We start from the raw sequence: 24,530 nt of genomic DNA, 5'->3' as shown, positions 1-24,530 counted from the left end.
CACCTGTCTGTGTTGGACTCCCTCTTTATGGTGTTGAGGTGGAAGAGAGACGGCGCCAGACAGACGGCCACGTTGGTGGGGGTCATCTGATTCTCGTCCACACAGGCTGCGACGTCTCGCAGGAAGAACAGTAGTGTCCGCAGAGCCTCCCTGTTCTCATCAGGAAGGAGCAATATGGCCGCCTGAGCCGCAACCAGCTGCTGGTCCTTCGGAAAGTCTGGAAGTAAAACAGCTTTGATTTGTAAATGTACAAAGTTACTTGGTTTAATTTGTTTGTCACACACATATTTTTATATTTTTTAATCTAACAATAAACTAGGCATGCAAATTTAATAACCAAATAGTAAATAGATTTTTGCAGGAAAGGCATATGTAGCCAAACCTTTGTCTCCTTTATCTAATCAGACTGTTTGCTTTTTAAAAGCAAGTCATTGAGTCCTCAACATTTCTTGGGCTTTATTGATAAAAGTAGAAACACATTTGGTCTATCAAGAGCAGGATTTGGGAAAACACCTTCAATAGTTTAATACATTTTAAAAATAAGCAGATTTGGTTGCACCAAAGTGCTTTTCATTAAAGATCACTGGATAAAATATCCTTATTTACTATGAAATTAAAGAAAATTAACTAGAAGTGTTGCAATTAAAAGATAAACTAAAAATAGTTGCATAATAATTTTACTCAAATTAAAAGTAAATAGTCTCCATCTTCATAAACCTATTACATGTGGAACAACTTCATAGTTTTCAAAGAAAAAGCAGGCTGGTTCAACAAAACCTTTCTGGAAAGCTGTTTTCTACTGTTGACCAAATTTGTTTTCTACCCTCATCTATGGTCATGAGCTTTGGGTCATGACCGAAAGATACACGAAAGATCACGGATACAAGCGGCTGAAATGGGTTTCCTCCTCAGGGTGGCTGGGCTCTCCCTTAGAGATACAGTGAGAAGCTCGGTCATCCGGGTGGGACTCAGAGTAGAGCCGCTGCTCCTCCACGTCAAGAGGAGCCAGTTGAGGTGGCTCGGGCATCTGGTCAAGATGCCTCCTGGACGCCTCTCTGGTAAGGTGTTCCGGGTACGTCCCACCGGGAGGAGGCCTCAGGGGAGACCTAGGACACGCTGGAGGGACTATGTCTCTCGGCTGGCCTGGGAACGCCTTGGGGTTTCCCCGGAGGAGCTGGAAGAAGTGGCTGGGGAGAGGGAAGTCTGGGCCTCCCTTCTGAAGCTGCTGCCCCCGCGACCCGATCGCGGATAAGTGGAAGAAAATGGATGGATGTTTTCTACTGGATGTAAGGCAAAACATAACATCCAATCTAGATTCGATATAATCCGATACGGGCATCATTCTTGGATGGATATTGGACCAAAACTGCCACCTTAGGCTGCACATTGCTGTTGATGGACGCCTTATTCTGACAATGACTTTACTCGAGACATTTTTAACATTTTTTTTTTAATTTAGCAAATTAAAACAAATGTAAGAGCAGAGCTTGTTATAGAAGCCTGCTGTTATAAAGCAAGTTGTTCGCTACTCAGCATCATCTTTTTAGAGGAAGCAAAAAGTATTTGGAAATTTATTGATAACCCATTGCACTATGGGTGCAATGCGTTATCAATAACCTATCATAGCTGCAGCTATCCTATCAATAAGGATAGCTGCAGCTATCCTTATTGATGACTGATGCAAACAGTTCACATATCATACTGACAGCACCAATTTTGCCATCTGTGGTCAGTTATGCCAGATAATGGCTAAGTTAGCTAATTTGTGTGCTAGTATTGTATCTTCAGTTAACCAGAAAGTCCCACTGAAATCAGAAATCTCTTTTACAAGGGAGACCTGACCAAGACAAAAGCCACAGAAATAACATACTTAAATTGGGATCTAATGTTTATTATATACTGAAATCAACAATCCCAACTTATTTTACAAACACAGACAATGATCTCTACATTTAATCCTGTTTCACAGCAGAAAACACTTGTTTTTCAAAAACTGGACCTTATTCTTTTGCAACCTAGATAAGTAAAACATTTGGTTCTCAACTAAAAAAGATCCAAAATAATAAAAAAGTCAAGTTAAAAACATTTCTGCTCACATTGGTAAATGTGGAGGAAGGTTTCACAGAGTTTGCTGGTGAATATGGGTTCAGGTAGGTCTCTGAAGTACTGCTTCACCATGTCGGCAACGTCGAAGGCTGACTGACCCTCGAACGAAAATCTGTCTGGATCCGACTCAATCATTTCACGCAGGTACTGGATACGAGACTTCACCCCAGGCTTCCGGAAAAGACCCAACTGACAGAAACAAAACATTCAAAAAACAACAGGAATGTTACTGTTTTAATTTGCACACTTCCATTAATGCACTCATTTTTCATTTTGTGCTTTTGATAACTTTGAACACATTTAGCTTCCCCTAAATTAATTCTTCCAAATGAATTCTAAAGTGTTAATTACTTGGCTGTTTTGCAAACTTTCATTAATAAAGTTTGACATCTGTGTTGAAGTTTCGGTTATCTAATGTTAATTCAAGTTGTTAGCTGTTTATTTTGATGCTCTTATTTTGAAGGGGTTGAAGACTTTACACGGTGGTTCCGTTTCCTCTGCTTCTAGGGCTTCAACTAATGATTACCTTTGTCATTGATTAATCTATCAATTATTCTGATGACTAATTGGATAAAAGAAATCAGCACAGTTGTCATGTAACCCTTTTTATACATTAGAAATATATTACAATATGCAAATAAATCTAATTCCCTTTTTAAAATAAGAAAATAAACATTTCATGGTCTTAAAAGCAATAACAGCATGAACTTTAGTGAAGGCTTGATCAATGGATGCTGCTACAGCTAAAAACATACTTCTAACAATACTTCTAAGTTCAGCCCTTTCTAAATGACTTATCATGCAGTCAATACATAGTAGAGCTAATCTGCTGATCATTTTTTGGATCAATCAATTAATAATTGGAAAGCAAAATGTACTTAATTGGAATTTTTTAAAATGTTTTTTTATTTGCAGAATTTGAACTAGGCGAAGCTGAATCTAGGTCACTTGACTTTTGGGTGAAACATATTTACGGACAAAAGTTTTTGTTTCATCTTAAATGCAAAATGTAACTATTTTTTGTACATTTTTGGCTTAATTACTGTTCCTTTAGTAATCGGTAATTAACCGATTACTAAGTTAGTTGATTATTTCAAGAAACATACAGGAACAAAAAAACAGACAGTAGAGAACAAGTTATACAATATCTAAAAATTCTGAAATGTGTATGTTATGTCAAAGGTAAACTGATGCTTAAGGGTTGTAGTCCTTCATTAGATGTAATTTGAATTGAATTGTTTTCGCATCAGCTATTTGTGTTGGTGTGTTGCTTCAGCCAAACTGAGTTTTATGATTTGTGCTTTGAGGTTAGCGGTGCCCACTACTGGATTTGGCCCAGTTCTCCATTCTTTGTTCTGACAAAGCAATGGGAAAATAATTGAAGATGTTTTGCTAAAACAATATTACTCAAAGCTTTGTTGAAACTTTTTACTGGTCTTTGGTATTTACCTGGTCCAAACACTCAGTCTTCAGGTAGACCAGTGCTCTGAGGATGCAGGGAGGAAGTGGTTCTCCTGTCTGCTGGACACTGACGAGCAGAGGAACCCCAAACACCTGCCGACCTTTCACCTCTGCTGTCATCTTGGTCTTCGTCAGAGTTTTGGGAACAGTCCTGCAAAATCCAGAGGCCCCATTAGACCCTGTAATCCTCGGAGATGAATGAGAAAGCGATCCAACAGTGTGTACATGTGCACAGGGAAAAGTTATGGAAATTAATTGGGACTGAGAAGCTGTTAGGAAAATGATCTGGGAATTCGTAATCTCTTTAAGTCAAGTTTAAAAAAAAAGCTCGGCTTGGCAGCCTGTTGGATCCATTTCCTTTTGAAGGAAAAGCCAAAATAAATTTTTTTTTGGTTACATAACTCCCCAGTGATCTCTGAGACGTGTGTGTTGCTCTAATCACCACTGGAGGAAAAACATGGACATTTATCAAAGAGACTACAATTTTTGAATGCCTTCATGGATTTGGGCAGATCTGGTCCACTTTTCCGCTGGTGAGTATTCCCCAAGGCTTCCTAAATTATTAATAAAAAACACACCATTATGATTTGCTAAAACAACCCAAAAGAAAAAAAAATTCTTCTGTTGTCAGCTCTTTCTCCAAAGCACCGTCTCTCTTTTACTCCCACCGGTTCTTCTATGACATCCAAGAGTGGCTCTCGGAAACAAATGAGCTATTCCAAGGAAAAGTGCCTCAGAGTGCCACGCTTTGTCCCAATCAGCAGTTAATTGCTGAATTTTTAATCATTAAGTTCTCACTTTGGGATCTGTGATTACGCTGAAATGATAACACTTGAATAGATTGTTCAACCATTGAGATTTCTCCCCCCCCCTCCTTTTCTGCAGGAACATTAAGCTAAAGAGTGCTGAAGGGACACTTTTATTATTAATGTTTTCATTTTCCACTTTAATTACTTTTAGATTCAACTGTCATTTAATTGAAGTCCAAAAATTAGAAGTATACCTATAAATCTCCTGCTTGTTGATATAAAAAATGCAATTAACTTAACTTCCTGTCTTTAAGCAAACAAAGGGAGAATGCTTGTTTACTATATCTTCCATGTCTTTTGGATTTCTATAGATTAAAATAGATAAAGAGTTCTAGAAACCAAAAAAATCACCAAAAATGTTAATATTGCTATGTGGGATTATAAAAAGCCTTTTTATTTTTGCAATCTTGGTGAACATCAAGATAATCTAAATATTATAAATTAAAACTGAAACCTCAGCAGCTGTAACCCTTTAGGTCAGTTAGCAGTTTCCAGCTATTTGTGGTGCAGCTGTGGCCACTTGTGAATATGTGAAGTCTGATGTAGTTTTATAACTTAGTCTAGATTTCTCTTCTATATCTACATGGTGGATAGAATGGATTAAATTAAACTGACAATGGGAAACTGTTTACTTACTTTTTTTTTTTCCAAAAGATTCAAAATGCTAACATTTTCTTTGAAACTTATCCAGGTGGAAAGTTGTAAAACATGAACAAAATATCTTTGTCTGTTTTCAGTCTGTGCTCACCTTATATAAAGAGCAGCAGGGGTTTGAAATTATGTGCGAGTGTACTGAATGTGGTCATGGAGTTTATAAATAAATATTTCACCATTAAACTGCCAAGACTTTGTTAGGTTTAACATAGATAGCATGCTAACTAGCAAGAAATTAGCTTATTTTGGCTAAAACTTATTAAAGCATCATATTCTGATTGCTTAAATTTGTCTTCTATCCCATTTTTTTAAGTCTTAGCGTAAATATGTAGGAACTATGATAGTTGTAATTTTCACATTTTTTAGATAGCTTACCTGCAATTTCCAATCCCCATGCTAACTAAGCTAGGCCAATGTCTACAAAAAAGCATTATAATCCACATATTTACCTTAGTTTTATAAAAATCCTCTATGTTTTTTTCCACACATAATTCATATTTAAATTTAGACTTATTGGCTGGTTAATTTATTATGAGAATTCTTTTGCCACATGTAATGACTTTTTTTTTCATAATTTTGGATTCTCCTACTATAGGGATAAAAATGGAGATGTTGGAACATTTTCATGTAATCCATTTTGAGACACAGGAATATAGTGTTCAAATTTTATGTGAGGAAAAATAGGTTTTACTTTGTTGTACCTGTAAAAACCTGCTGTTTTGCTCTATAAATTGTTCCTTAATGTCTTCTTTAGAGGACATGATTTCTCTAAAAGCCTCATTATGTAATAAAGTCCATCCATCCATTTTCTTTCACCCTTGTCCCTCAGTGGGGTCGGGAGGGTTGCTGGTGCCCATCTCCAGCTAACGTTCCGGGCGAGAGGCGGATGTAATAAAGTCAATAATATAAAACAGAAGTGATGTAAAGGAGCCAAATCATTAGTATTTTTCTGACTTTTTCCTCCATCTCCTTCCAAACACACGTCTGATCCTGAAAATTAAAGACGAATATCTATGAGGAGTAATTTCAGGAGGAGTTTCTGTTTAAATGCTCTTTCCCATATTGAGCTTTATCTCATTGAGCGTAACACTGTGTACAAAAATCTAATTGGTTTTCCTCTAAAGCATAAAGTAAGCAGGTTGTGTCCAGAAATACACAAGTGTTCTTCAAAGCAAACATGTAGAGTTTCTGGATGTTTATTTAATATTAATAAGAATGAATTTGTCTTTATTGTGTAGGACGCAAAACACAAATCTCATTAAGACCATAAATTGTCACTTTAGTGCAGAATTATGGAGTGAAAATAGTCTCAAAATATCTGTGCGTGTGTAAAATGATTTGTGTGTGTGTAAAATGTTTTATCCATGCGTAACAGGATTTGTGCGTGTGTAAAAATATTTGTGTGTGTGTAAAAATATCTATGTGTGTGTAATACTCGATTTGTAAAACTTAAAAGTAAAATAAACCTTCTCCTACGCCTATACATGTTGAAAAAGTACACACAAATCACCTGGTACACACACACAAAACTGCATTTACATACAAATCCGGTTATGAGTGCACAACTATTTTTGAGACTCATTTCACGCTTCGGGGAAGCTCCCAGATTTGTGTGTAGATGGTGCGTTTACATGCTAGTAAAAGCTGGGACATCTGAGTTTTGTAAAAGATGTAAAAATGTTTCATGGTGACACATCCTCCAGATTCTTTAGATTAAATTGTGTTTCTGTCTGGACCCCATTTCATTGACCCTTAAACAAATATATACCTCGTCTGCTGTTCCTGTTTGTCTTCATTTCATGTTGACTAATGTAGATGGTAAAATATATTCAGATGTTTTAGATTTTCACAAGCAGTAAATTTCTTTCTCAATTGATATTTTGACACAATTGACAGCTAATAAACACATAAAGAAAATAAATATTTTATGCATTTATAGCACCACTGCAAAAATAGCCTTTACAGCAAAACATTTAATGTAAAACATTTGATAAACATAAAAAGAAAAAATTCTACATACATTGTGATGATTCAAGTAATGTTCTCACAGTCAGGTCTGTCAGTGCATCAGCTGATCAGGAAAATCAACATAATTTTTCTAACACTAACTGTCTATTTGTACTTTTCTCTGCATCTTCAGACAATCAGCAGCTGAGATTCAAGGAGGTTCAACACCAAAACCTGAAGTTTTAAACTGAGCCGTCGACTGAACCAAGAAGCCTTTCAAACTACAGTAGTTAACCTGCTCTGTTGGTAGATGTTATGGTGTCTCCTCAATCTGCCTTGGTCTTCTTTGAATACACATCTTTTTGGTGTTTTCTTTTAATTGATTATAGTCAATGTTTCAACATCCATGTAAGTTTTAAGACATTTCACTGTTAACTTTAGGTAGCTGTGAATCCACCCGTGTTAATCTGAACTTATTTTGTTAAAGATTCAACAGATTTGTTGCAATCTTAAATATTTAATCTGTCCTCTGTCCATTAAAGTTAATTCAGGAAATACTTTTGTCATCTTCTTTCTACAGTATAAATTGAATGATGCCTCTATTAAAATCATATATTTGTGACATCAAACTTTTTTTCTGTCATAAAGCAGTGGTCAAACTATGGCTAAATATTTGTAATTTACTTTCAACAAATGTAAACCAAAATGATTTTAAAGTAAAGACACTATGTAAACTCCTCATGTTTGCCTGGCTATTTTTCCAGCCAGCGTACCATTCCGCCACCCAGTGGTCCTTTTTCAGACCACTTAGTCTCCTGTACCGTTCAAAAACGCACAATATGTCTATAAATAATTTAAGGATATTATAAGGAAGTGCTGAGATCTACCGTTTTCCAGCGAACTAGCGTATTTGCCACTTCCGCACAAGCATAGTGAGAAACGTTCAGAGGATAAAAACATTAGACTCCGAGCAAAACTCAGATGTCCCAGCTTTTACTAGCATGTAAACGCACCATCTACACACAAATCTGGGAGCTTCCCCGAAGCGTGAAATGAGTCTCAAAAATAGTTGTGCACTCGTAACCGGATTTGTATGTAAATGCAGTTTTGTGTATGTGTACCAGGTGATTTGTGTGTACTTTTTCAACATGTATAGGCGTAGGAGAAGGTTTATTTTATTTTTAAGTTTTACAAATTGAGTATTACACACACATAGATATTTTTACACACACACAAATCTTTTTACACACGCACAAATCCTGTTACGCACAGACAAAACATTTTACACACACAAATTATTTTACACACACAAATCTTTTTACACACACACAGATATTTTGAGACTATTTTCACTCCATACAGAATAAACGGGAGAGAAGTGATGTGAGCTCTGGAAGTTTTTTATTAAAATAAACATGAATTTCTCTCCCCAATGTTTCATCCTTTATCACTTTGCCATTTTGCTTTCATCATATGTACATAATTTGTTCATTTCTGTTTATTTTTATGAATAAAAGCAGAGGAAGCCTCAAAATAAAGTTAATCAGCAAATGAGAGTACTGCAAAAAATAAAATTGAAAATGTTAAGTTGTGACCTACATGATTTTAGGAAAGACTCCTGACTTGACATTATACAGTGCCACAGAATATTACTTTTTGCCTTTTTGACACACTTAAATGTACAATTTTAAATACAGAAAGCTGTTTTCAAATTATGGTTTTACAAAGAGGAAAAAAAAGATCAAAATGAACCTGGAACCATGTGCAAAAATCATGACTCAAACTGTGATTTAACACCTTTGTGGAGCCAAGTTCAGTTTCACTCAGTACTACTAGACTAATTCCTCAAGGATGTGTACAGCCAAGAAATCCCTTAAACATAACATGTCTGACAGCATGAAGTAGGTTAAAGATCTCCAAAAGCAACACGTCGGGACTCAAAACTCAGGTTAGGTTTCTAGACTTGAACGTGAGAAAGGTCTGGACTGCAAAAGTGAAACAATGAGATGGCAAAAAATAAAGAAACCATAAAGTTGTGGAGTGAACGCAGCAGTAGTTGGAGGTAAAGAGCAACGCAAAGGCTGTCAGGCTTCAACCGTCCTGCTTTTCATTCGCTTTGAGCCACATGCCGTGTAGCGCCACACTAGGATGAGGGTCTTTTGCATGGATTTGTGAGTGGCACCTACTGTGGAAAGTTGAGTAAAGTTTTTACTTCTCTAGCATTGGTGCAGGCGCTGTCAAAACAAGACTGACTGATGGACGGCAGCTGCCGCTCAAAACATCACCCACATCTCACTCTGACAACATAACGGTAAAATACAGAACACCGCTGGGCAGAGAGTAATTCAGTACTGCTGTTTCATACAACAGCAGCATCCACATAATAATGAGCGAATGCTACACAGCCCATAGACACACAATGTTGAGAGTTTAACATCTTCTGTAACATTTCCAATGGATTCCTGTAGCATCAATTCTCAAATATTTCATAATACTTAAAGGCATTTATTCAAAACAGAAAAGCAACAACTATTCTTATTGCTGCTAAACCAAGCAGGCAGAGTTATGACAATAAAAACAAAACTTACAATAGTGAACAGTAAGATAATTGACCATTCCTAGTTTGAAAGGTTATTGGCCCAATAATGTGTTTATAAAAGAATTTTAGGAGTCAATAAAAGTCTATGAATAGACTTATTATAAATGCTTGGTTATAAAAAGACAAATACTTTGTGTTGTACTTAACTTTTTCCATTGTGAGAAAATTATGCCAATAATAATTTTACCCTCCTTACATAAAGTCCATCTGAATCAACCACCTGTGTTGGGCAGGACAAAGTCTCGAACTGCAGTTGGGAGCCACAAAAAATAAATAAAAGAATACAAATGGTTGACACGCTTTAAAGGGGAAGTATAATCAACTATTTTTGAGTGTTACATCATGATGTAACGTTATTCCCTCATCAAAAAGGGATCAATGGTTGCATTGATTCTTTCATGCATGTTTGAGAAATCCTTTAATCTCCATGGCAACAATTTAGCTGGGTAAAACTCCTGGGAGGACCTCTCCCCCTAGAGCTCCCCTTCAAGATGCAGCTCCGTTTTTCGGAGCAGCAGTTCCCAAGCTTCACAGAACAGCCATCCCCTGCTCCTTCAGACTAGCCAGCAGTAATTAGCAAACACCCGGTGGAACAGCACATCTGCTGAGCGCATTGTAGGAGCTATTTCACAGTGAAATGCTCGTAAAAACATTGTTAAAGGCTTAATGATGACTTCCTGAAGGTGGAGTTTAACAAAGAAGGACAAAGGTCCCATTTCAAAATATTACATCAGGAAGTAAATTTATTTTAAGTAATATTTTATATATACAGCATTTGTAAAATAACTGATGGTAACATAATTACTTGATAATACTATAAAATGGCACCATGTGCCTGGAAAACAGATAATACTGCCCCTTTAACTTCAGCTAAATGTGTAAAGTTGGATAAACTGACATCTCCAAGTTTGTTCTTCAACATTAAAATTGGTTCCTGTTCTGGTTCCTGTTCTGGTTGTGTTCCTCTTTGAACTCTTTGTTATTTGTTTGACTCTTGTCGATATTTTTCTCTCCCCTGAGTTGCACTCGCCTCAGAATTTCAATCAGCTGCCCCCACCACCTGCCAGGTGTGAAATAAAACATTTCTCACAGCTGCCACGTGCAAAATTTCATGAATCAGAACAGCTCCAGCTCAGGCACATGGAAAGCAGTTTCTTCTTCTTCTTGATGTTCTGTTTTTTTTTTCTAACCCCGGCACCTGAGTTATGAATAATGAATGACTGTCTGCCTGAAATATTTACCCTCCCACCCGCCCACCTGCCCTCCTTCACACAGTTGTTTGCTTGAAGAAGTTTCTCCACACAGCTGTGGGTCTCAAACACCAACCTGCCAACTCCACCCCCCCACCATTTGTTTTTCCATGCATGAAATCCCCCACCACGCCTTATCGGGCCTTACCAGCTCCATCCCTGCTTGCTGGACGGGGAATATTTGTCCATCAGTGCGGTGAGTTTGAGCAGAGACAGCTTCTGGAGCCGGAGGATCTGGGAGACGGACCGGATCTCCAGACCCGGACTGGAGGTCAGGGAGGCCCGGTTCTGCTGTCTGGACCGGCTCACCCTGTGGGACACACAGCATGGCTCTCAGACCAGTTAGGAACAGTTCAGGCTTGTTCAGATTCAGATGGCTGCAGGAGATCTTTCCTGCCAACAGCCATCACCTTCAATAACTCTCTGAAGAATCTAAATAAATGAGTTGTAACATTTAATTTTCCTTTGGGATTAATAAAGTATTTTTTAATTTGAATTAACAGTTGTAAAATTAAACACAACTGAAATGCACAACATTATGGAATTAATGTAAAAAAAAACATGTACCAGACATGTCAAGATTGCACATGAAACCCTGTATATTGCCAAATTTGTCTTAAAATATGTTAAAATATAATCCTGTTAAAGAAACCGCCGAGCTGAGACCACAGTTAAAAGGGGAGGAGCTGTCAGTGGTTGCTATGGTAATCATCAATTGTGAAGACCAGCATAATATAATTTATATCGCAACAGTAAAAGTCATGAGAAAATACGTTTTTGACTAAACCAAATGAATTTCAAGAAAAAATATTTTTGACAAGCTTCATGTCTATAATAGTAGATATTAAGTTTATTTTATTTAAATGTTATTAATATAAGTATTAATAAAAACAGCAAGATTTCTTAAAATAAAAACTAAAGTGTTTTTCCCAAGACTGAGTAAAACAGTTCAGTTTTGTAGTTTTTTTTTGGTGCCTTTCTGTTCATTAGGAACCAGAGCTCTTCAGTTTGTTTGGGTTCATTTATTGTCTTTTATTTAATGCAAAGTGCCAGAAGCTGAACTGATGTTAACCAGCAACTTGATTTTCTCTCTTGTTAGAATAAAAACGTGATGAGAGTGATGTCAACCAACTGGAAGTCAATCAACAAAGAAGGGAAAGAACCAGGACTGACAGTATGTTTGTACTGAAGATCAATTAACCTGCATTTAGCCACGATCTTGGCTTCATTGACTTCTTCTTCAAATGTAAATTAATGAGATTCTTCAAATCTCATAAATTCTTCAATTATTGAAGTATTAGTTGAAAAATTAATGAAGCAAATAAGTTTTTTAGAGTCTGTATACTCCAGTTAATGATTAATCGATTACTAAATGAGTTAACAATTATTTGAAGAACCAGATTAATCATGATTCTATAGATACTAAAGTAACCTGGATGTGATTTTTCAGTAAATCCAGATGGATTTTTTCAGATTAAACTCACCTCCTATTGGGTTGTCGTGATCCACTCATCTCCGACCCATCAGTTACTTTCTTAGAGCAGTCCTCTTCCTCTCCTTCCTCCTCCTCTGGAAGCTGCACCTCCAGGTGGATGTGGCTGGGAGAGGCGGGGCAGGGGGATCCGTGGGCTGGTGAGTCATGTGAGGAAGAGGAGGAACCTCTCTGACAATCGTCCTCCGAGATATTTTCCGACCAGGAGACAACAAGCTGTTGGAGGTCGTTGATTCGCTCCAGAACGCCATCAAGAGCAGAGAAAACATCTTCACCTGCCAGCAGCGGACTCACCTGTGAGAAAGCAGGTTTGAATTATTTCCCATCAATGTGCTTGGGGGAAATAAAAGGAATATCCTGAAACCTCAGTAATATTTCATAACCGCTCTCTCCTCCCACTGCTGCCAAATTTTTATCAAGCATCCTTCCAAGCGGCTTCTTTCATAATTCAGAAACCCATTTGAAGAGATTGATGAAAGTTGTCAGGAAGAAAAAGCTCCCAACTCCGTAAGGAGTCAAATTTAGCTGAGTCAATATCCATGATTGAATTACTGCAGTTAGTGTAGAGTTTCATTTAAGGGGTTTATTTAAAAACGCAGCACGAGAGTCAAAGGGTGGAAAAGTATCTTCTTGCTTCACTTCATTCGTTCCAGATCCGAATGGAGACCTGATCTCATATTTATCAGAGATCAGCACGGAAAATTTACCCTAGATCTCCAACTGTGAGGAAGCTCAAAGATCCAAGAGATTCGTCTGGGTAATTAGTTTGTTGGAATGCCATTATATGGTCCAAAGAAGGTCAAATATTATGTTAATAACTCACTTAAACTGAAAGTCTTTGTTATTAGAAATGGGAAAGGGGAAATAATCTAATAAAGTCGTTTTTTTTTTAAAATAATACATTATTTTTTCCAAGAAAATCACTCAAATCTGCTGCTTCTTGTTGGATTTGTTGCCCAAAAGTAAGCTCATTTAACACGACCAGACCTGGGCCCATTTGTGGCCCCTGGACTGATTTTGTGCGCCTGTGCCCCATATCACAATTCAAAAATAAATTAAATAAATTACACCTTTTAAATTAATATCTACTTATGTGCACCCAATCCGCTTTTAAGTTCTGTATTAAAACTTGACTAAGCACAGCAAGTGTTTTCAAATGAAGACTGATCTCAATCCTGTTTTTATTGCTGAGAACAGATATAATATCTTTTCATTTTTCTTCAATGAACTCCAAAAGAAGAAGCAAACTGGTTTCCGTTCATTTAACAAGGAAAACATGCAAAAATCATTTATATTGTTTTGTGCGTTCCCTGCCTCTGCCCTCAAGAAAAGGTGGGAATAACCATAGCAACCAATGATTCTGGAATTCCAGAGTCTCTAGTTCTTTCATGACTCTGCAGATTTTTGTTCTAATGGTGCCTTCACGCCAAATGCATTACATGCCTCAAAAACGCTTCAAGTTCAATGCATGTGCACTTTGAATGCAGATGCTTAACATTTTGCTCTAGACCTAGTGTTTCGCACATCCGGTTTACATTCAAAGCCTATGTGGAGGCACATCGAGGGCGCTTCAAATGGGTCAGCTCTAGTCGTCGCTTTCCGCTGAACACTCAAAACACTCCAAATGGTTCAAATCACGCTGTGCTAGATGCTTAAAATGCGGCTCTATGGCCCTTGACGCGCCTCCACATAGACTTTTGAATGTAAACCAGATGTGCGAAACGCTCAAAACGCGTTTAGTTTATTCCAGTGGTCCCCAAACTACGGCCCGCGGGCCGAATCCGGCCCGCCTCCACATTTGGTCCGGCCCCCTGAACAATACCAGAGAGCATTCAGATTTTTTTTCATATATTGTATTTTCCGGTTTATATGTGGATTTTTCTTCAACCACCAGGGGGCTCTTTAGCAGGAAGCGTGTCCTGTAAACTGTGGGTGTTTTGTTTTGCATGGCGCATTGCTGCCATCTGTTGGACCTTTAGGGAAATGCTTGACTTTTATGTTATTTAATCAGTACGGTTGTTTGCTAGCGGTAGAGCAGATGAACACACGTGTTTGTTATGAACGCCACATTCCAGGTCGAATTCTTCGAAGCCTGTAAGTAGCAGCTTATACTTCAAAACGAGCCTTTATGTTAACATATGAGGAAAACATATGTAAAAGTTACTTTCCCTCAATGGAAGTCAGTCTAGTCAGTCCCAGTGACCGTTTCACTAACGTTTTTGCCCATGTGCTTTCTGGGTAAAAATCAATCAAGAAACTCCCCCCCTTAACAATTTCCGGCAGCACAGGTGATAAACGTGTAACACTTTTTCTGTTAGAAACTGACTCCGGCCCCCCACCAGAGAAGGGAAAAGTTATGTGGCCCTCACAGGAAAAAGTTTGAGGACCACTGGTTTATTCCATCATGGCTGACAAAATTCTTCAAAATATCTAAATTATCCACAATTATTTGTTAAATTTCAACTTTTTGAAACTCTGAGACCCACCTCTGATTCCTCACTGATTCTGTCCGCGTCACTTCCGCTTCCACCACCTTCCCTCTCAGAGAGCTGTGCACCATGAGGCACGTTGTCATAGACACTGAGCCGGTGATCCAGCGTGCCGGTACGTCCTGAGGACGTCGACGAAGACGCTGGACTTTGGTCTCCACCAGCTAGAGACGATCCGCCACGTCTGCTCCCGTGCCGCGCCTGGTAGCCATGGAAACTGCCGGTCCGCCAGTTGACAGAGTTGCTGTCGATGATTGGGGAGAGAATGTGTTTGTGGGCGAGGGAGGTGGGGAAAGTCCCTGGTTTGTGTCCATGGGGGACCTGGAAGACCAGTCTCTCATGGCTGCTGCTGTTATTGTTGTTGACCTGGTTCTTGAAGACCTGAGAGGGTCCAAAAGAGAATTCAGAAGGATTGTGAATCAAATGAATCTCCTGGTGCCATGTTTGATTCTTAACAGGAAGTTGTGGTGGTTTTATAGAATTGTGATGGGCTGGTTTTAGATGTGAAATTCCTTTAGACATACAGTTCAGACATACAGTAGTTCGCGCAAGTCTGAACCGGGAGGGATCTGCGCCACTAAACCGCCATTTTGGTAGGCAAGCGCAGCGCAAAGCATAGATTAACCATGACTTCAAGACCAACAAGATTAAGATTAAGGACCATGGGAGATTGGGCATTCGCTGTTGCTGCCCCCCCGTCTCTGGGACTCTCTCCCGGATTATTTGAAAGCTCCACAACCACTGGATGACTTCAAAAGAGGCTTAAAGACTTTTTTATTTAAGCAAGCCTACTCCTCCACATGATTTTTATGATGTTGATTTTATCTACGATTTTAGTTGCACTATGTAGCACTTTGAGATTTTTTCTAATGAAAAGTGCGGTACATATTACATTGGTTATTATTATTATTATTATTATTATTATTATTATTATTATTATTATTATTAACAAAAAGAAAGTATACTGACACTCTTGACCAAGGTGTCAAGAGTGTCTGTTCAATGTTTCAACAGATTTGTACCGGACCTACAAACTCTCCATGTGAATAAAGTTCTAGCAGAGTAAGTACATGTAGTAAAATACATGTAGGCTACATGAGACTGTGCTCTGGCAGCTGAAGGAGGAACAGCTCATCCTGCTCTCTCTTGTCGTCTTATAAACTTTGCCTGTGAGTTATTTTTAAAGTCACAGTTTTTAAAGTTGCAGTTTTTATAGTTATATTTACATTATCGACACTATAACTGGATTACTTCAAACCTAAGGACTGGGGGATTTTCTTACTTTTATTTTTACCTTACTTTTCTTCACCTCCAAGTTGAACCAGGGCAAAATCCCTCCGTTCAACCCCAAGGACATTAGCATTATTATACAACTTCAGTTTTTAGAAATAAAGATTCAACAGATGGAGGTGAACTTTGAGATCAACGCTACCTGTGGAAATGAAACAACTCTTCCTCAAATCAATGGAGAGGTCTAAAGCTACTTTAGAATGGATGTGCAAACAAAAGAAACAAAACAAATACATGAAAAATGACACAGTTTCAACTACTTAATTATAAAACCTTAGAAGAAATTATAAATCTAGTAAGTTCCTGCTGTCTGGATGCCCTACCCAGACATTTCTTTAAGAAAGTCCTGCCTGTCGTTGCTAATGATCTGATCCAAATAGTAACTCATCGCTCTCATCAGGTGTTTTCCCCCAGGCTTTGAAAACAGCAGTTATCAAACCATTGATAAAAAATAACAATCTGGACACATCACTACTGCAGAATTACAGGCTGATCTCCAACCTCCCAGTCATCAGCAAAATCATTGAAAAAGCTGTTTTTAAACAATTAAATAGCTTCCTAACAATAACCAACCGCTTTGACTCCTTCCAGTCTGGTTTCCGGTCTCACCACAGCATGAAGACTGCCCTTGTAAAAGTGTTCAATGACATCCATATAAATACAGACTGTGGGAGTGCTAGTTCTGTTGGACCTCAGTGCAGCGTTCGACACTGTTGACGACGACATTTTACTGAATCAACTGGAGAGTTGGGTCGGACTCTTTGTCCAGTGCTCAACTGGTTTGAATCTTACATAAAGAACAGGGATTTCTTTATTTCAATTGGAAATCTCTCATAAAAGAAGTCAAAGATTACAATCCTAGGACCCCTCTTATTCAATATTTATATGCAGGTGATACACAGTTCTACGTTACAATGTCACCAGGTGACTGTGACTGTGACTGAAGAACCCATCCAATCACAGATAAATGTGTGGCTGTGCCAAAACGTTCTCCAGCTGAACAGAAACAAAACTGAAGTTATTATCTTTGGGCCTAAAGAGGAGTGATCTATAGTCAACGTACAGCTTCAGATATTACAACTAAAACCTAGCGATCAGGCCCGAGACCTGGGAGTAGTGATGGACTCTGACCTGAACCTTAAGAGCCACATAAAAACAGTTAGCACCACAATACTTAAAGGTATGCTGTTGTTGTACCAGCCGTCTAGACCCCTCAGGTTCTAGTTCTGGTCTGCTCTGCATCCCCAGAACCAGAACAAAATGAGGAGAAGCAGCATTCAGCTTCTATGCACTACAAATTTGGAACAAACTTCCAGAAAACTGTAAAACAGCTGAAACACTGATTGATTACCCCGTGTGTATTTAATCTCACCTGATGTCTGTGTTCTTCGTCGGATCCTTGTCGTGTGTTGCCTGTTTCCCTGTGCCATCAGTTCTAGATGTTCCTCGTGCTTAGTGATGGGTAAATGAGGCGTAATGAGGCGTTTCGACTCGTAGCAACCCTGTATTGATACTGTGTCGATACTGTGTCACTCAATACTGACACCTGCTGGACATTAAAAATTCCTACAGGCAACGTAGTGATTTGATGACAAAGTCTATACAATAAGATGTAAGTCTTTGTATTTTATTGAATATTATATGTTGTATTATGTCATATCTTCAGTTACATTTAAAATATATTTGATGTACAGTCAATAAAGAATGTGAACATGTACCATAAAGTGAAAATTTAAGTGAATGTGTTTGGAATGAGGATGCCTGGAGTGTTTTTTCCCCACATAATTTTATTAAAAAAAAGTTTTTACAACCTTTTGAAATTTAGCCTGTTGCGCTTTTTTGACAAAACTTCTGCCGTGGAAAAAAAATTAAGTAAACTCTACATTTACAGCAAACCCTTGTTTTTCTTAGGGGTTGCGTCCTGAAAATAACCCGTGAGGCGAAATCCGTGAAGTAGTTACCTTTATTTTTTACAGTTATTACACGGCATAAATAAATACTCTACATTGAAACCAAAGAACAAAACCTGTTTTCAGGTCAGCGGATGTGCGTGTGCATCAATCGGGCATTAATGTGATCCGCAGTCATGGCATTACAGCGTTTCCTCCAATATGCGTTGCGAGATTCACAGCTGTATCTACAGCAGAGCGACGGATCTCATCAAACGAGCCTCCGGTCGGGTTCTGCTGCCTCTGGCCACAATTTTTTTTTTCTCCAGCAGACATTGAAAGTTTCAGTTTCCATCTCCTGAGTGGCCAATCTGTATTAAACACTGTAACGTTATTGGCACTCATGTAGCGCGGAGAATGTTTTTACCAATCATATGGTCAATTATTGACGAAGAACACTGTGGAAAAAAAATGCACAAAAAAATCTGCGAAGCAGCGATACCGTGAAAAGTGAACCGCGTTACAGTGAGGGTTCACTGTATATGAAATAATTTATAAAAAGCAACTGAGTAATTTGTAGAATGCTGTATATCTGAGTTTATCTGGGTGAATCTGAGACTTCATTCTCATGCCTGGCCTCATAATGCCTCAGTATTGAAAAGGTGGATTTATTTAAATAAGACAGTTTAGTTAAACATATGCGACACTTAACCCGCAGAACATAATATAAAAGTAAACTAAAAGTCAGTTTCAGCTGAATTTGGGTTCAGATAGATTAAGTAGAAACTGACAAGAACCGGATGAAACGACAAAAATGAAAACAAATTTATTTTCCAATATAAGATCAAAATAGTCCCACACTGCAGAAACATTTCCTTTGAAGCTGCTCCATAGATGACAATGTAAAAGATCAAAAATTTGTTTGGCAAATGCTTTTGACAAATTCGCTTCCTTATAAACACAGTTTGGCATCCAGTTTCATTTCGAAACAGTTCCTGTATTGGTCACGTGACTTGCTGAAACCAATACGCGCACCGACATGGGTGTTGGTCTATGGGCTTGATGCATGCGCCGACGCATCGGTGTTGCTGGACCCATCACTACTCGTTGTCCTGTGCCTTGGAAATTATCATTAAACTCATCATTTTTCACCACATCCTGGGTCTACCTGCGTCCACGTCTTCACCACAACCAACCCATTTTCTGACAGAAGGATCCGACCAACACTGGTGAAGAAATTTTTTTTTTTTTTTTACATCATGGACGCCAGGACTAACCCTTGGTGGGGAACGCGGCTAGTGCTCTGCCCACCAGGGGTTGGCCCCTGGGCACCGACGTCACCGCCGCCCTGAGCCGCCGGAGGTCCCGGCCCCTGGGCACCGACGTTACCGCCGCCCTGAGCTGCCGGAGGTCCCGGCCCCTGGACCAAGCCGCCTCCGCTGCCCTGAGCCGCCAGAGGTCCCGGTCCCTGGGTCTCGCCTGCAGCTACCTCCGGTCCCCGTGCCGAGGCAGCGTCAGTCCCCGCTGCCTCCGGTCCCCGCGCCGAGGCAGCGTCAGTCTCTGTCTCCAGAGTTTCCCGCGTCCGCTGCATCTGAGCAGCCACCCGAACTCCCCGCGTCCGCTGCGAACTCCCCGAGTCCGCTGCATGTGAGCAGCTCTCCGAGGTCCCCAGTGCTCCGTCCGAGGTCCCCAGTGCTCCGTCCGAGGTACCCAGTGCTCCGTCCGAGGTCCCCAGTGCTCCATCCGAGCCTTCAGCCGGCCGTCCTGCCGGTCCATCCGAACACGCAGCTGTTACGGCCCGGCTCCTCCAAAGCCCACTCCTTCAGAGCCTCCGCCTCCAGAGCCCGCTCCTTCCGTGCCTGCAGCCGGCCCTATGGAATCCTGGAACCGCCCACCGCGGCTCCAGCTCCGCCTCCGACGTCGCCGCCCACCGGACCTCCCACGAGAGGTCCACCTCCTGTGCCGTGGTCGGTCCCCGGACTGTTTTCCATATTTGGAGTTTCCTGTTTTAACTAGGTTTTGTTTTTCTGGACTCTAGCCCCACTTCCGTCGCCCCTCCGCCCACCCTGTTGGGTCGTTTTTTTGTTTTTGTTTTTTTTCTTGGACTTTTCTGTTGGGCGTCTGGTAGCCGCCTTTGAGGGGGCGGGGGATTACTGTCATGATCGGGCTACTGTGTAGTTATTTTTAGAGTTTTTTGTGTTCAGTTTGCTTCCTGTGTCTCCGTCTCTGCGTCTTCCCCGTTGATTGTCTTCCAGGGAAGTGTCTCGTTGATTACCCCGTGTGTATTTAGTCTCACCTGTTGTCTGTGTTCTTCGTCGGATCCTTGTCGTGTGTTGCCTGTTTCCCTGTGCCACCAGTTCTACTGTCAGATGTTCCTCGTGCTGTTCTCCGTTGTCCTGTGCCCACTCATAATTTTTCACCACATCCTGGGTTTACTTGCGTCCACGTCTTCACCACAACCAACCCATTTTCTGACAGATTCTATGTTGCATGACTTTGTGTATTTGTGTTTGTTATGATGTAAAGCGGGCTGCACAGTGGCGCAGTTGGTAGAGCTGTTGCCTTGCAGCAAGAAGGTTCTGGGTTCGATTCCCGGCCTGGGGACTTTCTGCATGGAGTTTGCATGTTCTCCCTGTGCATGCGTGGGTTTTCCCCGGGTACTCCGGTTTCCTCCCACAGTCCAAAAACATGACTGTCAGGTTAATTGGCCTCTCCAAATTGCCCCTAGGTGTGAGTGTGTGTGTGCATGGTTGTGTGTCCTTTGTGTCTCTGTGTTGCCCTGCAACAGACTGGCCACCTGTCCAGGGTGTACCCCGCCTCCCACCCGAAACGTTGGCTGGAGATGGGCACCAGCACCCCTCCCGACCCCACTGAGGGAAAAAGGGTGCAAGAAAATGGATGGATGATGTAAAGCACTTTGAAATGTCTTGTAGCTAGCTCAGCTAATTTTGCTAGGTTTAGCAGTAAATACCACTGATATTTATCCTACAATTGCACAGAGGTAGTTAGAGTATCCAAAAGTTGAGTACTCTAACTTACTACTCAACAGTATGGATACCTATCAAGATGGATGTCAACAAAGTTTCCAGAAGTGTGACTCTCGAAGGCAATGCAAATAAATAATTATTAAAATAATTATTAAAAAATAGAAAACATCCTGTTGGCTGTAGGTGATCCTAGACATTTTAATAAAAAAATAAAACCATAATGGATCTGACCTCGGTATCTGTCTGGTTCTTTTCACTTTGCATCCCAACTCCGCTGTTGGAGCGTTTGCAATTGGCTCTGACCCGGGTGACGGGGCTGGGCGTGCTAACGGTGCTGCTGTTTTCTGATTGGCTGGTGCTGCTGCTCCCACTGCTCATGGTGTGAGAAGATGAGGGCGATGAAGATGAGTGGCTGCTGGGCTGGACCTGCAGACTGGTGACAGAGAGGAAGGACAAGTCTTTTAGCAACAGTTCTGACTCCAGTTCAGGTTCCCTTCAGAAATCCTTTTCTCACTTTGACGTGCGGAGCTGCCTGTACATCCTCTCTCTGTGTCGGACTAGAACTGGCCCACTGACGTCACGGCGAGTCCCAAGGTGGCCGCCTGCTGCCCCCCTCAGCCTCAGCTTCTCCATCTTCCTCAGCAGAGTGGTGCACTTCTTCCTCTGTGGTTTTTCTCTGAAGCACACCTCTGCTTCCAGACTTACAGTGGGTGACCCTTCGTTGGGGGATGGAGGTCCGCAGTAGGACGTGTCCAGCGACGGCATTCTGTTGGCAGAGGAGTAGCGGGAGGAGCTCCGGCTCGTTGAGACCAGTTCCCTGTGAGCGTCGTGATGCTCACTGTCTGTGCTGCTGGAGCTGTGGACAGAGCAGACGTCCTGATGGTCATCGGGTGTCTCCTCGGAGGAGTTCATGCGCCGCCACTGTTGGGTTCTCTTGTTGTAGGTCCAGTTTGGGCTGATGGCGCAATGGTCCTCCTCGTCCCAGTCTTCTCCCTATAGAAAGACAGATGGTTCATTATTTGCTTCTAGCATCCAAAACAAATTTTAGCTGCTTTATTCCGCTAAGTTTCAGTTTCCAACACTCACCCTATGTTTGGATCTCCAAAGTTCCAGCTTCATTTCCATGCACTTATTTAAGGTCATCAGCCGACTGCAAGCAACAAAAGAATAATGGCTTATGGATGAGCTCCACAAAGTATTCAGTCCATAGTTGTCACCAACAACAGACTGGAGTTTGATCAAATCGGAATAAAAATGCCTGGTGTGAATACACTCTTAAACTGTCAGACCAATAACAACAGGAATTCTTATAAAATAAAGGGATGTTTTTTTTACCTGCATAGTGAATCGAAAGAATCTTTATCCAGGAAGCTGTGATCCTCTTTTGCAGTCTCAGTATCAATGGGGAACCTGCATTCTAACATACAAACAACAAAAGGTCATCTGAGTGGAAAACTAAATATTGCCCTCATGTTAAAGCACAGGTTCAGATTTACCTTTAAATAACTGAACATACTGAGGGAAGCCAGCGGCTCGCAGCCAATCACAGGCCTCCTTGGCTTCAATCTCTGCAAACACAAAGCAAATAGTTTAATTAGAGGCTAAACTAAATATTTGCTCTCATTCAGTCAGCTGGAGGGGATGTTTGTTGTTGGTATTTAGAATGGAGACAAAGTAACTTAACATTTATCTACCCCCTTAAAAGAAGACTGTGATACCTGCTGATAGGTAAAAAGGAGTTTCCTCTTTACCCGAGACTGATAGTGAGCCCCTTTCCTTGGGCTGAAACCTTATCATGGTGGAGGGGTATGAGTGTCCCAATGATCCTAGGAGCTATGCTGTCTGGGGTTTTATGTCCCTGGTATGGTCACCCAAGGCAGACAGGTTCTAGGTGAGGGACCAGACAAAGCGAAGCCTGAAGTCCCCTTATGATGCTCAATAACTTTGGACTTGGTTTTCCCTCGCCCGGACGCAGGTCACCGGGGCCCCACTCTGGAGCCAGGCTTGGAGGTAGGGCATGATGGCAAGCACCTGGTGGCCAGGCTTTTACCCATGGAGCCTGGCCGGCCTCAGCCCGAAGAGGAGACGCGGGTCTCCCTTCCCATGGGCTCACCACCTGTGGGAGGTGCCAAAGGGGTCGGTGATGGGCGGTCTTGATCCTCAGCTGCAGAAGCTGGCTCTTGGGACGTGGAATGTCACCTCTCTGGTGGGGAAGGAGCCAGAACTAGTGTGTGAGGCTGAGAGGTTCCGGCTAGAAATAGTCAGTCTCATCTCGACACATGGCTCTGGTTCTGGAACCAGTCTCCTTGAAAGGGGCTGGACATACTTCCACTCTGGAGTTGCCCACAGTGAGAGGCGCCGGGCAGCAGTGGGCATACTTGTTGCCCCCCATCTCGGCACCTGTACGTTGGGGTGAACCCGGTGAACGAGAGGGTAGCCTCCCTCCGTGTACAGGGGGTGGGGTGGTTCTGACTGTTGCTTGTGCTTATGGGCCAAACAACAGTTCTGATTACCCACCCTTCTTGGAGTCCTTAGAGGGGGTACTGGAGAGTGAACCTCCTTGGGACTCCCATGTTCTGCTGGGGGATTTCAATGCTCACGTGGGCAATGACAGTGAGACTTGGAGGGCGTGGTTGGGAGGAACGGCCACCCCTGATCTGAACTTGAGTGGTGTTCTGTTGTTGGACTTTTGTGCTCGTTACAGATTGTCCATAACAAACATTGTGTTCAGGCAGGCATAAGGGTGTCCACTTAGCACCAGGACACCCTCAGCCGCAGTTCGATGATCGACTTTGTCCTCATGCCATCAGATCTGCGGCGGCATGTCTTGGACACTCGGGTGAAGAGAGGTCCGGAGCTTTCCACTGACCACTACCTGGTGGTAAGTTGGCTCCGGTGGTGGGGGAGGATCTCGGTCAGACCTGGCAGGCCCAAATGTTGTGAGGGTCTGCTGGGAACGTCTGCCGGAGTCCCCTCTGAGACGGCCCTTTATGAGGTATGAGTTACCTCTGCCAGAGGTAACTCATAGCTCTGGCAGAACTTTGAACACATCCTGGGGGAGGTGGGGGACATTGAGTCTGAGTGGACCATGTTCTGTGTTCATGTTCATTGCCGAGGCAGCTTATCAGAGCTGCAGCCGCAAGGTTGTCGGTGCCTGTCGAGGCGGCAACCCACGAACCTGTTGGTGGACACCTTCGGGGAGGGATGCTGTCAGGCTGAAGAAGGAGTTCTATTGGGCCTTTTTGGCCTGTGGGACTCCAGAAGCAGCTGATGGGTACTGGCAGGCGAAGCGTCATGCGGCTTGGGTGGTTGCTGACGCAAAAACTCGGACGTGGTAGGAGTTTGGAGAGGCTATGGAAAAAGACTTCCGCATGGCTTTGAGGCGATTCTGGTCCACCATCCGGCGTCTCAGGAGGGGTAAGTAGTATAGCACCAACACTGTTTATAGTGGGGATGATCTGCTGCTGACCTCGACTCGGGACATTGTGGGCCGGTGGGCAGAGTACTTCGAAGATCTCCTCAATCCCACCAACATGCCTTCCATTGAGGAAGCTGAA

The 24,530-nt window shown here is 41.5% G+C and overlaps 1 protein-coding gene across 3 annotated transcripts in view; it reads right to left on the bottom strand.

The window, feature by feature from the left end:
• LOC103476244 (rho GTPase-activating protein 7) overlaps window positions 1-24,530 on the bottom strand; it is a 116,938-nt gene that overhangs the window by 11,414 nt on the left and 80,994 nt on the right. For all 3 annotated transcript variants that reach the window (XM_008428442.3, XM_008428444.3, XM_008428445.3), the window contains exons 2-12: window positions 22,470-22,541; window positions 22,309-22,390; window positions 22,060-22,123; window positions 21,488-21,966; window positions 21,205-21,406; window positions 14,805-15,188; window positions 12,311-12,612; window positions 10,975-11,136; window positions 3,556-3,718; window positions 2,097-2,295; window positions 4-217 (exon numbers count right to left, since the gene is read on the bottom strand). In XM_008428442.3, coding sequence (XP_008426664.2) covers window positions 4-217; window positions 2,097-2,295; window positions 3,556-3,718; window positions 10,975-11,136; window positions 12,311-12,612; window positions 14,805-15,188; window positions 21,205-21,406; window positions 21,488-21,966; window positions 22,060-22,123; window positions 22,309-22,390; window positions 22,470-22,541 — 2,323 coding nt within the window. The remainder of the gene's footprint in view (window positions 1-3; window positions 218-2,096; window positions 2,296-3,555; window positions 3,719-10,974; window positions 11,137-12,310; window positions 12,613-14,804; window positions 15,189-21,204; window positions 21,407-21,487; window positions 21,967-22,059; window positions 22,124-22,308; window positions 22,391-22,469; window positions 22,542-24,530) is intronic.

This window comes from Poecilia reticulata, chromosome 14 (genome assembly GCF_904066995.2).
Source record: "Poecilia reticulata chromosome 14, P_reticulata-male-v2, whole genome shotgun sequence".
NCBI classification, from domain to species: Eukaryota; Metazoa; Chordata; class Actinopteri; order Cyprinodontiformes; family Poeciliidae; genus Poecilia; species Poecilia reticulata.
This window is presented reverse-complemented; position numbering and strand designations above follow the sequence as displayed.